General features: G+C 35.3%; 1 protein-coding gene across 1 annotated transcript in view; it reads right to left on the reverse strand.

Moving 5' to 3' along the window:
• The window catches only part of COL28A1 (collagen type XXVIII alpha 1 chain), a 53,548-nt gene that overhangs the window by 19,269 nt on the left and 19,789 nt on the right, over positions 1 to 14,490 (reverse strand). Inside the window, exons 12-24 of the mRNA XM_026036274.1 lie at positions 14,377 to 14,445; positions 13,175 to 13,243; positions 12,593 to 12,661; positions 11,487 to 11,555; positions 9,617 to 9,685; positions 8,753 to 8,821; positions 8,251 to 8,319; positions 7,107 to 7,178; positions 5,555 to 5,623; positions 4,893 to 4,964; positions 4,186 to 4,254; positions 2,565 to 2,633; positions 63 to 131 (exon numbers count right to left, since the gene is read on the reverse strand). Of these exons, the coding sequence (XP_025892059.1) occupies positions 63 to 131; positions 2,565 to 2,633; positions 4,186 to 4,254; positions 4,893 to 4,964; positions 5,555 to 5,623; positions 7,107 to 7,178; positions 8,251 to 8,319; positions 8,753 to 8,821; positions 9,617 to 9,685; positions 11,487 to 11,555; positions 12,593 to 12,661; positions 13,175 to 13,243; positions 14,377 to 14,445 (903 nt within the window). The remainder of the gene's footprint in view (positions 1 to 62; positions 132 to 2,564; positions 2,634 to 4,185; positions 4,255 to 4,892; positions 4,965 to 5,554; positions 5,624 to 7,106; positions 7,179 to 8,250; positions 8,320 to 8,752; positions 8,822 to 9,616; positions 9,686 to 11,486; positions 11,556 to 12,592; positions 12,662 to 13,174; positions 13,244 to 14,376; positions 14,446 to 14,490) is intronic.

The following is a 14,490-nucleotide window of genomic DNA, read 5'->3' on the forward strand; positions in this document are numbered from 1 at the left end:
TTTTTTTTTTTTTTTAGGATTTAAAGCACAGAATCTATCTACAGAACTAAAATTATACTTACAACTTCACCTTTGTGGCCGTCTCCTTTTTCTCCACGTGCTCCAGGTGGTCCAGGCAACCCCTGGTTACCCTAAAGAGAAAATGACCAGGCACTGTGCCAGTAACTGTATAATCAGTTATTACAATGATAAAATGCATATTTACAAATATCTGAGAAAATTATCTAAAATCCTTCTGGAAATACAGAATACTAGTTTTCAGCTCTTGCAATTTATTTAACAATCTGAGAAATTTTTAAGCTCCTTAAYGCAGTTGAAATTAAAATTTCAGAGGAGTAAGAAGTCTAATTGAGTGAGGGCTAATTTCTATGTTTGCAGTTGCAGAGGAAAATTTTCAGAACATTTATGACTTCAGCCAATTAATAGTTATGATTTAAGGCTTTTTAAACAGTTAGTTTAAAGTTATTTAGTTTAAAGTTATTTAGTTTAAAGTTTATTTATTTAGTTTCAAGCTATTCTAAGGTTTCCTTTTATTTACATCATGATTTGGGGGACAACAGTGAGTTTGAACATATTTGAAGAGTGAGTTTAGCAATACTGACATGATATGCCAGCCTTAAGTTATCTTGAGTTATGTTGCACATTTTCCATTACAGAGAAATCACACGTTGTTTTATATAATAAAGCACAGGAAAAAAAAAGAAAGAAATATAACAATATATTATTAAAAATACATATTTTCTCTTATTTTAGACTAAAATGCTCTTTAGCAGGACACAATCACTGCTTATATTGACTGATTGTTCCACTCACTCCTACAAAGAATTCTGYACATTTGAAAAACATCAGTATTTCCTTTCATAAAAAAGGAAAGAAAATATCAATCTTCTCTTCCCTAACTCCATTCCCAATCCTCCTGACATTTACTGAACAAATTAGTAGAGTTTTAAGTAGACTATTCCTTGCCAAAAAACAAGAAAGTTTCCTATGTGACAGTACTGCCAATCCTTATTGATATGTGTAGGTCAAACCTCCACTACACCCCTAAGCATGATATAGGTATGGCCATACAGACAGCAGTGCTACCCTCTCTCAGTTCCAGAGTGCCATGAAATACAAATGTTTTCTAGAGAAAGTGCTGTAGGGTCAGTTGTTAATGTACACGCAGGTAACAGGTCTTAAAGAATGCAAATGGCATTCATTTCTCCTGTATATTCCAGCAAAAACAAATGTCTAGAGAAACAAAATTACAACTGATTGCATAATGAGGAACTCCTATTTCACCAGTGCATTGTGCCTGGAGATTTCATCAAGAGCACAACACTTCAGGAAACTGTGAATGGAGTCCAAATAGCAGCTCCAGTCTCAAGGACTGATCTGAGTCCAGTGTCCACGACTGGAAAATAAATCAACAAATTCTGCAGTTATACATTCAATAAGATCTGTGTCCAAAGCCATATGAATGTCTTTGAATCTCTCTGGTATAGACACATGCAATTTTCCTAACGAAACTTTGAAACTTCTGAAACTTTTTTTTCAAAACAAAATTTTGAAAACATTTTAACAATATATTTGGGATAGGGATGTAAGAGTACTTTATACTTAAGGAAAATTATACATGGTATGGATTCACTTATTATGAATCTCTCCTACTGTCCAGTCTGAAGCATCTTTCACTGCAAGAGTTTAAACGCAACCTGATCACCAGACTCAAACTACATCAGCATTGGAAGATGTTTCTTAGGAATTTCTAAATCATGGAATTTTGATCCAGTTCTGTAGAAATTTAACCAACAAGTACACCTTTATTCAATAAGGAGCTTCATAATGAAAGACCAATTTTACACTTTCTTCATACTAAATAATTCTAAAATTTTGGATAAGATGAAAATGCTATTTTTTAAACATTCAGTGGCATTTGTTTATACAATAAGGGTAGTTATGAATCATGAAATCATCTCTATTTTAATATCAAATTCCATTGCAGTAAAGAACTGCCAAACAGATGTTCAGTCTTAGCAGACGACGTAAATACCAAATACATGTTAGCACATTACCTTTTACAAGAATTGGCTGGCTTTGGCATTAGTAATGCAGTTACAAATCTACTCAAGATTACCTTCCAAATCTGTGATAAATCACAGTTCTCTGGTCCAGATTATTTAGTTACATCCAAAACACAGAAGAGGTAGTCTGGGAATACTTCTATGAATACCTCCTCCCACAATTTTGTGGGATCTAGATAACACAACCACAGTGACTCATTGCACATCAACAAGGTAAGTAGCATTGTTGTCCTTCCAAATAAGGAGGACTTTCTGAGAGAAGTTTCAGAGGCACCAAACTAGTTATTTAATTCATTTGTGTTTCTTATTTGAAGAGATTAGAAGTATATTTTAAAAAATGGTTTAACCTGGAATGATGGAAAAGTTGAAAAACTGGTTGGTTATGTTTCTGAAGATGTTGCACAAGTGTTTTCTACAGTCTACCAAGAATCTTACTGATTTTCCTGATGATATCCTGATTTTCTTTATGTTCCATCTTTTGTCTCAAAGAATTCCTACCATTGGTCCCATTACTGATTTTCCTGGAAGTCCATCATCTCCTGGTGGCCCCCTGGGTCCTGGGTCCCCCTATTCAAACAGAAATTAACCCAAAAACATTTTTGTTATTCTCAATTTTAACTAAAGTCTTACAGAAAAGAAATAGTATTTAACTCTCTCTCATAATGGCATGACAATTTCTGAACTAGAGATTTCAGCATTGATATTTGTAGGAGTTTTTGCAACCTTAATTCCAGCCTCTCACACTTTTGCTTCTCCTCAAGAGTGTCAAAAGGAGGAATAATTTGATGTCTTTAGCTTTCAGCTAGAGATTAAGTATTACAATTCAGTTTCAGTAGCCAGATTCACCATGGCTTCTGCCTGCTGTCCTCATTAACACAACTGACCACAAATTGGTGCAAGGCTGGCATAACTTTGTTTCTGGCAGAGCACCAAGAAGACAGCAAAGATGGTTTGGTGACAAGTGCTAGACAGAGGCTACATATGCAATGCCTCCGCAAAAGTTGCAAGCTCCATATATCATTTATGAAGACTCAGGAAGAAACTTTTTTTCCCTTCAAATATCTCAAATATTATCTGTTACAACTGCTGGTGATTTTAGTTCTGCCGGATCCTTTCTTGTAAAAAACAACAACAAAAACCCCAAAATAGGCTATCCCTTTGGACAATATTTTGTTTCCTTTTCATCTTTAATCTAAWGCAATAGATATTTTACTTTACATTAGGATCCTACAGAGAAACTTTCAATTTGCAGTAGAATTGGTAAGATGAAAAGTCCGTATCTCAGGAATCATTCACTAGGGAATGAAAACCAAACATTCCATGGAAAGCAGCTGTAACCAATGTTGCTGCCTTTATATTATTAATAGCTTAATGGCTGTCAAGGGAAATAAAACTGTGGTCCCCAAGCGTGGGTGTAGTTTAAAATGCATAAATTTCTAACGGACACAACCGTGGTTGTCCAGCAGTTCGACGTCTAGCAATCRCTTACTGCTATACCAAATATTTAGAGATGCACTAGAAAGATGTCAGACCTTGACAACTCCCAGCTTTGAGCAACATGCTGATTCCCTACATTGGAAATTTGTAGTGTCTGGCTTCACTTCTGCAGACACAAGGATGTTCCTAGAACACAATTACTAGTAATAAATTTGCCAGGGATGYTCCTAGAACACAATTACTAGTAATAAATTTGCCAGAGCAGAGAGAGAAAACGAACCTCTCTAGCCTGTGATAGATTAAAGAAATAGAGGCTCTTGCTTAAACAAAGAAATTATCCTGTAGCTAAAGAGACAGTTACATATTTCCTAAAAATCAACCTGCATAAATACCCAAGTGATTTGTTCTGTTGGATCAACCATTCACATAAAAGGCCTGATCTGACATTCAGTAAAGGACCTGGAAAAAATACAAACTCCAGTAGATTTTGTACCATGGCTAAGCTACTATGAAAGTTATACAAATGAAGTGAATAAAATTGAAGTGAAAAATACAACAAAGTCTTCAAAGCTCTTGTTTTCATCAAGAATTCTCTCAGTGGACAATCTTGACTGACTTTCTTGTAATGTGTGTTACAAATTTTTCATCTCTGATTTCCAGCAAGCATATATCAGAAAATCACCTTTGGTCCAGTAGGTCCCCGAATAGATGATCCTGCGACACCGGGTGGACCTCTGTCTCCAGGTTCACCCTGTAATGAAAGGTTATCATGTAAATTTAAACATACAGTTACATTTCCAGCACAAGTAGAAAGGATTTCTTTTCCAAAACTTTAAAATATATCTAAACTACTTCAGGGAAATAGACAATATTTTGGAAAAAAAAATCAGTTTATTACTCTTATGGAAGTTATTCCATCTTTCAAATTTTAAATAACTATTACTTGAACTGCATATTTGACTTTTTATGTTTAATTATTTCTTTTGTGTAGAGCTTACAAAGCCAAATAAATAATCTGAATGCTTGTAGGATTTAAATTTCATTTTCAGGAAATATAGGTAATACTTACTACACACATAAAGGCCTAATAAGTTAGTGTTTCAAAATGAAATTTGCAAAATATCATAGTTAAAGTCACAAGGAAAACTTTAATTGAGTTTCTTCATGCTCAAATGCAACAGCAAATACTGTAATTATATGCTTGTCTGTCCTTTTTCTCCTCAGGTACATAAAATATTCAGAGCAAATGGTGGGAATATTTCTTTTTCTGTTTTCATTTTTCTTACTGTGCAGCTCTCCAAGCATCACAGATCTGAGGAAATTGTAGTTTACAGGAATCTCRTAGGTCTTATATCAAGCACAAAGAGAAGCTTGAAAGAGCAAGCTTACTTTTGGTCCTGCTGGGCCTTGTATTCCTYTATAACCCATCAGTCCTTGGGATCCTTTTTCTCCTGGGTCACCCTGATCAAGACAAAGCTTTTGTTTAAACCACAAAAGAAATCCTTTTCATTCACAGGCAAGATATACACAGATTAGCAAAAAAGGACAACTATGATGAAGCCCACAAGTAAAAAGGTAATTAGCTGTTTCCCTCCAACTGGAATCTCGTTCAGTTTTAGAATGTTAAAATGTCATAAATTTTACTAAGTGAGACAGAAAAGCATCTGTCTGTCTACTAATACTTCTTTAATTTTTTTTTTAAATTAATATTCCTCCTGTCCATATTGGTACACCGAATTAATTTGCTTCCTAACTTTTAAGAAAAATTCTACACATTCTAAATTTTAGAACATCACAATTAAAACTCATCTCTATTTTTACAGCCAGTTTTTGTTGCACTTCTTTAGGCTAAGGAATGTATTGCTATCTCTCAAGGCCTTTTAAAATCATCAGTTAAGATATAACTACTTATTTAAGATACAATGATGAAAAGATGAAAACTGAGCTCTCATAGAACAGGAGAAATATATATTATAGAAATATATATTATTAATATATATATAAAAAATAAAATGCTGTAATATTTCTCAAGTGTGCATGTCAAGCCGTACCTTTTGGCCCACATCTCCTTTGCCTGGGGGTCCTTCTGGGCCTCTTGGGCCTTGATCTCCCTTTTCTCCCTGACAGAGATTATATGGTTAATGACTTTTGATTTAATTATTTTTATTTAATCGATTAACAAATGAACTTCTGAGAAACAAAGCTTGCAGCAATACTTGTCCCAAAAATATAATTAAAAAATCTGCATTTTTTTCTGCAAAAAAAGAAAATATTGATAGCGAAAAAAATACTACCATTTTTACCAGTAGCACCAATACTACTATATTATTTTCCATCTTCTCAACCCCTCCTGCATTCATATTCTTTATTTGTACAAATATCTGTACTAATGCCAACTGCACTTGCATTAATCTTTTCTAGGAAGAATTTCATGCATATACTCATACAAGGAAGAGAAATATTTGCAAAGTTCTCACAACAGATCTTATGTGGGCCAATTCTGAGACAAACAATTCTTAAGAAACAACAATTTTATGCAAAAAGCCAATCCAGGGTGCAAACATTTGCCTGGCATAACTTCTATCAATTGGGAATTCAATATTTGGGAATTCAATAATTGGGAATAAGGTCAAAAAGACTGGCATCAGAAGTTTTCGTTAAGCACCAATCTGAATCCCATTTCTGTGAGTCAGCTTACTACTGTAAATACAAAGATCCTATCTCTTCATTCACTACTGACTGCAGATATTGAACAGTTCTTTGCACTTCCTTGAGTACCTGACATATGTGCTCAGCACTAACATTTTCACTTTTAATAACTTATGACAGAAATGGTGCCGGCACCAAGATGGTCTTCAGAGTGATGGGAAAACACAAAGAGAAAGAAAAAAAGCATTCCCAAATACAACATCTACCTCCAAGGACCCCTGTTTCTTAGCAGCTCTTCAAGAATCACCCAAATAGCTGATTTTTGCTCACTAAGCAGCTCATTCTTTTTTTGCAAAAACATGGATATGAAAGCCTTCTAATTAATTCTACAYGGTTTTGAGCACTCTCTTTTCTTCTCCTCTAAACCCTTTCTACCATTTTGAAACTATGATTTTTTTTCCCCCTAATGGAAGAGTTTCTCATCAAATACTAGGATTTCCTTTAGAAATAAGCAGCACAGGTTTTAATTGCCTGCGAGAACTGCTGTACCAGGCTGACAGCCTTCAGTCAGACCTCACAATCCAGACAGTATGCCCTAGGTCACTCTAATTTGAGCATGACCTCTTGGCAGACTGTAATACATTAAATTTTGAGCAGATTGCAAGTAACAGATTAAAGACAAATCTGCTAACCAAGGATATCACGAAATCTAGAGGCAGTCAACAGCTCAAAAAAGGCAGGAGAATTGGAACGGTTGCTGACTCATATGGTAGCCTCTAATCTTAATTTTATTAGAAACTTCATCTCAATTAACATACTCCTTCTTCTTGACAAAACTATAAGCATGTGTCTTCTCCCAGGAAAAACACCTTGCCACTGCATACCTGCAAATTAATACAAGCTAAATTAGATCTTTAGATTAGTTTTTACATGCAGTAAATTAAATTGCTTTACCTTTTCCCCTGCCTTCCCACGGTCTCCCTGTACCCCTTTCTCTCCTGGGAATCCTGATGGACCTATATTTCCCTTAAAAAAGAAYAGATAATTATATTGCATACCTGAGTAAATTATTCTATTCTATTCAACGGATTAGAATATTAATATCATACGATATTTTTGCTGTTACTCCAAGTTAAATATGCTATATAGTTAGTAACTTTTTCTAATCATACAATCTGAAATATACATTTTAAATTTTTCTTGGTTTTGTATTACATAAATTTACATTTATTTATGAAGTAAAAAGACATGGTTAAATGTTGTTTGCTTCTCTATATGCAAGAATAATATGACAGGAATGTTATTTATTTGCAAAGTCAGTCTTCTGGATCTTAAGTAATGGTCATCCTTACTTGCCTGTCCAACCTAATGAATTCTTTTGTGCATTTTCATGACCACATATCTTCTGTCTTATTCACTGCATGAATAGGACAAACTGGTGAAGTGTTTGTACCATAAATTACGTTGTTGACTGCAGGGATACTTGCTTCACAAACTGGTCTAGGCATTACTATTAAGGCAGACATTGTCAGAAAAAAAAAGTTGAAATCATCCATAGGAACTACTCCTGCTAAGCACTTCTTACATCATCCTGGCAATAATCACTCAAAACAAAATGTCCTTCTCATTTTACCTTTTTACTTTGGAAATCCTACTTGAAATATCAAGGACCTGGTCTGTAGCCTTCAAAAGTGTAGCTAAAGTTAATTTAAGCTGTAAGTGATCAGCTCTGACATATGGATGGTGTAGCCACCACTGTCACACAGATTGAGTTTGTTGAGTCTGTACAGAGGAATAGAGGTAGCAACAACCTTATTAATAGGTCGTAGAGATATGTCATTAGCTTACAAAATATAATGACAAACTCTCTTCCTGTAATGGCTTCCAAAATGTTTTTAAGAGAGAGCTCTAGCACAGTAATATGTGTTTAAAGGATAAAGCTGTGGAGTTAGAGTAAGATCTGTCACTGAAAGCTCTCCTTATTTTGATCACGGTCGATTTATACAAAACCAAACCAAACCAAAACAAAAACTTCTATCTAGTTTATCAGCAACCTGGGAAAGAATTAGAAGAAGTAACAGTTGAAAAGTAGGCTCACCTTAAACCCTGGTACTCCAATTCCTGGAAGTCCTGGTTCTCCTTTTTGTCCAGGTTCACCTGGTTGACCCTAATAAGAAAAAAAATCTTTTATTTGGTAAAGAAAACAAAGTCCAAAAGAAAAATCAGAACTTATGTTCTGATTTTGAATACAATGTATATAGGGCACAAAAGTCATTTGATAAGAACATTTCTGAAAGATATCTTGTTTGTAAATTTGTGTTCATTCAGAACCTAAAATCCACACTCACAAAGTTGATGGGCTGGAAGCTAAGCAGAAGCCATAGGCTGCATTTGGGGAACACCTTGGTAACACTGGGTCCTTCCCATGAAAGATCAAAGCTGAGCTGCTACGTTCAGTAATCAGGGGACATTTTCATCTCATCAAAACACCCTTGAAAAGTCTGACAAAGATATGTTGCTTCTTGCTGCCTTCTACTGATTGTTGATTTGTTGATGCTTGCCTTTTTTTTTTTTTTCCTTCAATCATGCCGAACCTTTACCTTTGGACCTGGCAGACCAAAACCTTTAGATCCTTTGATCCCAGGGTTTCCTTGTGGACCCTGTATACCCTAAAAATAAAATAAAGAAGTTAATACAATATATGCTACCACTCTTGAAATTCATCATGCATTTCGGATATCTCATTCCTAGTTAAATTATTGTGCAGATTATACCCAATTTCTAAAACTCAATTTCTTGATTCTAATAGTACTCAGATCAATTGGAATAATTTATAACAGCAACCATTGGCTAACAAATGTCTAGATACTTTTTAAAATGAAAATTGTTGTGAGACTTATAATGTCTCCACATCAGAATTAGAGATTTGATCAAATTAAAAAACAAAAAATGTATGCACATATTGATTGTATCTCCAAAGCAAAGGCCCTGATCCTTTTTCTTTTGAAGTCAGTGGGAAAATTATTTTCCTTTTGGAGAGCACTAGGGCTGCACACATCCTTGTCATTCATTAGGGCTATGGAAATAGAAGAACAGGACTAGAATTAAGACTGTTTCTCATAAACAGGAGATACAGTCTGGAGTCTATCTGAAGAAATTCATCACATCTTGTTGCTATTGCCAATAAAAGAAAACATTAATTCTGAGATGCAATAACTGCAATTAACTTACATAAGACAAATCATCCTCATCTATCTGATGACAGTGAAACTTTGCGAGGAGTACCGTGTCCAGTCTTTCTTGGGTCATTTTACGAAGAAGTATACGAAAACGCATGGCAGATTTTACACTAAAACTAAGCAGTTTATGGGATCCCTCTGAGAATGGCACAAAGGTCTGACTCGGCCTATATCACCCAACTTTGTCATATCTGTAGCTGAATGTCTGTCCTGACTTAAACTTACCTGGCTTCCTTGATGGCCTATTCCTGGAGGTCCTGCTGGGCCCTGTGGTCCCACTTGCCCTTGTTCACCCTACATAAAAAATTCTGTAAGTAGTCCAGAGAGCTAAATTGCAATTATCCATGTTAGCTGATTAACATATTTAAGATAAACACAGCTGTCTTATCCTGGAATTTGCTACTTCAATTTGATTTAAATGAGGTTTGAATAACTAAATGTCTACATAGCATAGCTGAAATAGTAAGAAAAATACTATTATGAGTTACATTCATCAAGACAATGTAAAAGATCTATATGAAAAAGTACTGTGAAGAGGAGTTTAAATTAATCTGACAAAACAAATATTTATCCATATACACATGCATGTGTCTGTGTGTATGCATATATGCAAATATTTATACATACACATTTTAACTAAAATAATCTGTTTATCAAAGCTATCTATTTGAATAATAGAACAACAAGGCACAGTATTTTTAAAACTAAGCCTAAGGAGATATAATGGGTAAGACATCAATATGAAGTATGTCTCTCAGAAAGAAGGCTAAGCAACTACGCTACCAGTCTCCAATCTCACTGCCTGAACAACCAAATTAGCTCTCAGCCTCTGTCTACTATGTACTACTTCTGGAATTAAGGAAAGAACTAAGACCCTAAAGTAAGACTCGGATAAAATTCAGGCATCTGAATATCTGTCTTTCAATCAGTCCTGAAAACTTCCAAAAATTTTTTGCTCCTTTCTTCAAGGAGAAGAGCTGGAAAGGTGAAGACCACAAAGACAGTAGGTTCTTACAACTGTCATGAAAATGGCCAGACACATATAGAAGAGAAGCTAGGCACTCTGAAGGATGAAGAAGACTAATATTTTATGTGTGCTTGTACATGGAAACCAAATTGGAGGTACCGTGGAGCGCTTGGCATTCTGGTGTGGAGATAGTAAGGATATTAAAAAGCACCCAGATCCATGAAGGGGTCAGGGATGTATGACATCAGTCCCTAAGAAACAAAATATCATTTCCACTTATTCCAAACACTAATGTTCTCAGACACTTACTGTCCTGATCTTGATTTTTTTCCCTACACAGACCTGTGAATAAGACTGCTCACACCTGTGTAGATAAAGGATCTTCCTTTGAGCAAGATTGACTGACAGGTACTCACTGATGGTGCCTCTCACAGACAGACCAAATCACAGCACCTAGCTTGCTCTGAAGATCTTAGAGGCTATTTGGTTGGAGAGTAAGATAAGTTTCTGCATCTGAGAAGAATGACTAASTTGTTGGATGGGAGTGCTGTCCTCTTCTCCAGCTGAAGTTGTATGCCATACAGTGAGGAACAGGAACCATGGGACAGGAGGGCAGGAAAATGATGGGAAGTGGGACTAATACTATGGCATTAAACTATGAGAAGGAAGATCTGGATCACTGTCTCTTCCCTATAGGATATTTTGGCATATTTCACCAGCCATTGTCTTGGGAAGTACATGCTAATGGTTGCAATCTCCTCAAACAACAAGAATCAAAATCACTTTGGATTATGTTTTCAGGGACTGAATGACAAAAAACTAACAAATTTCCGAAGCTGGACTGCTCACTTGCCAGCCCCAGATCCATTAAGTTACATGAGACAAATGAGKTTTTTTTTTCTTTTGGATACAATATAGCCCTTGGAGCTATCAGGTAAACTCAGTATCTCTATTAATACTAGAAGGCTCAAATATTTTGATAGAATAGTGCAGTCTGCAAAGCTACATACATGAAATGGTGTAGAGCAGCTCCTCATGATTCCAGCTATAATACATTTACATATTGTTGTGTGAATAATTCATTATTATTTTTACTATAAATATGTTCAAAAAATGCTCTGTGCCTACCTTATCACCTTTGACTGGTTGCCCTGCTATCCCAGGTGGACCAATGGGACCTGTAGAGCCTTTTTCACCCTGGAAATATGTGACAGTTGTATAACTCTATTTAGAATCTTATAAAAGAAACCATCCTGGTTCCTGTGGTCACAAATTAGTCAGCTCAATGAGGAGGAAAAAGGTATTTGTTCATAGACAAACAAGACAATCAATGGAAGAGTTACTATTAGTACTGCTAGGAAAATTAGAATTTTAGTTAGAATGTTTTTAGGGAAATTACAACTATTATAATTAGGAAAAGAAATTCGGTTACAATTCATAACATACTACATCTGCATTTATTGTGTTGGTGAAATAATTTGTTTCAGAAAAAATAAAAGAGAGAAAGCAGAAAATGAAATAGTAAAAAGTAGGAAGATATATTCTGAAAATGTGATAATTTGTTCATTATGAAAGCTGAAGCACCAATGCAGAACTTTGTGAAGCAAAGGCACGGCTAGTATCTTTTCTATAAAAGGAAGAAAAATATTTTTGCTTAGTAGTTCAAACCTCTAGAGAACTTTGAAACCCCTAAATAAGAGGGTTATGTTTTGATAGAAAGCCCACTTGTGATTTAATCACAAATCTTTGCTTCTCATATTTATTAAAAAAAAAAGTTCTCAAAAATTAACCCAATGATAGCTCTTAAAGATGGAATAGTCCATAGGGACTTGTGCAATTCATGCTTTAGCTTCTCAGAAATAGCAAGGCGGAATGAAAAAGTTTCTTGCATACTTTCTTCCAATACAGAATATAAATAGCTAAATAGTTTTTCAAAAGACAGCTTTACGCAGTGCTACAAAAATAAGATTTCTTAGTAAACACAAAAATAAGAATTCAATCAACTTCTTATTGTCAGAGATTGTATAACTTTTTGATTATTAATTTAGATAGAATTCTTCAATTGGGAGCAATTTTCAGAGAACAGAACATAGTAATTCAGAAGACTAAAGTCCGTTGCTTGATATTTTGTACCAGTGAAGAGATTTTATATAACAAGGCTACAAATGCAAATTTGTCCAACAAGGCTCAAAACAAAATAAAACAAAACAAAAAAGTGATTACTGTAAAAGTACCTTCTGGCCTTGAATGCCTTCTCCTGGTAGTCCTTTCTCACCTGGCAGACCATCAGGACCACGTGGCCCCTGTAAGATAGTAAAAACATCATCTGACTGTAACACCAAATTGATTTCTTACTGACATTTTGCCCAATGTGCTAGCATAGCTACCTGCACCCCTCATGACACTGATAACTGGAGTAGACAACACTTAAACAACTACTGCTACATCTATTATTAAATGATTTCATGTCTCTCTGCAAACTGGATACTGTAGTCTTTCTCACATGGATCAAATATGGACCAAGTAAATTCCTCCTCCCCTTGCCCCCTAAAAAAAAACAAACAAAAAAAAAAAGTGTTTGTAAATGGTTTTATTCCCTTACTCTGATAAGCCACATGCAATTGTATCACAATATCAGCTGCACACATCCAATATGCAATATGATGCCACATGCAAACACATTTTTTGCTGCTTCAGACTAGATAGTGAGTTGTTCGTGAAATCAGAAGTCACTATAGCTGCTATCAATAAATTGGGATCACTAAGATTTATTTTATAATTTCTACTTCCTATATATATATATATCGCTGACTTACTGGCAATCCTGGCTCACCAATTCCAGGGGGTCCTGGAAGCCCAATTTTTCCTTCTTGGCCTTGAGCCCCCTGATGAAAAAGACATTAGAAGTTTCAGTCCTAATTCAATATGATGCTTTTGAAAAATATAACATTTATATACAGATGAGCTAATCATGTTGCCAAACAACTCTGAAATCAGGCATACAGCATCTCTTTATGTAAGACAAATAGCAATCATAATTTAGAAACTTTCCAAGGTAACTTTTAATTATATCTTTGCACTGAGACAGCTGCTGAGAGCAGAGACCCTGGAAGGTGATAAGGAGGAGGAATGTCAGGCTAAATTTTCATCATAACATGAAATACAGATGTTCATTTATGAAGGATCCTCCCATTAGGCTCAGTCTAGGAGCTCAAATTGTATTCAAGCTTGCTTCAGTAGAACATCTAGTTGCAGGAGAACACCAAGCACTACTATTTAGTCTCCTGTTTGCAAGGTGTTAAAATCTTCAGCATTACTCCAGTGTACAGAGGATTATGTGCTTCAAGGATAAGAGTATAAAACAGTTTTATCTCCTTTTTTAATCTCCTCAGGGTAGTACAGAAACTGGACTGAGGAGTGAAATTCCTTTTTCATAGACTCTAAAAGAAGCTAGACTAATTTGGGTGAGATCTGGTTCTGCTTAACTCAGATCTCTCATTTGAGTATAAGTGTAGGTTTCTAAAAAAGATCTCTTAAGCTAAGTAGTTGTAGTTCTTGTATGACTTTGAAGACTCCCCAAGGAAGATTTGTCTGGCCAATATATGTAGTCATGACTTCTCCAAGTTAGCAAGACTTCATTCCACCTTGCAATCTGTCCCTCGGTAAAGAAATAAGAATGCAAATTTGTCACTTGGCTGTATATCATAGTGACTCAGATATATTGCTATGCCTGTAAGTATGTTTACTCATTAGTGCTTGAAACTCATCTCACAAATTTTACCCTCATTTAAATGGCATTATTTCTGATTTCTAATGTTTCTTCATAATCAAGATTTGGAGTTGCTGTAGACAGCTCTATTTTCTCCATCCCATGCAAGTTAACAAACCCAACAATACCATCATTTTACATTTGGATTATATGAGTTTGATGAAACAACAAGCAAGTATTTTCATTAAAAAAAAAAAAAAGGCCGCACAGCAGAGTTAGCATGTTCACAGATATATTACTGAGGGTTACCTTGGGTCCTGGATATCCAATACCAGGGGATCCTGGGGGACCATAGGGACCTACAGGACCCTGCTCACCCTAAAGGAAAAAAAAAAGATTGTAAGAAAAACAATTAAGTGCAAA

Source organism: Nothoprocta perdicaria, unplaced genomic scaffold, assembly GCF_003342845.1.
Source record: "Nothoprocta perdicaria isolate Ctin4 unplaced genomic scaffold, notPer1 scaffold_174, whole genome shotgun sequence".
Classification (NCBI taxonomy): Eukaryota; Metazoa; Chordata; class Aves; order Tinamiformes; family Tinamidae; genus Nothoprocta; species Nothoprocta perdicaria.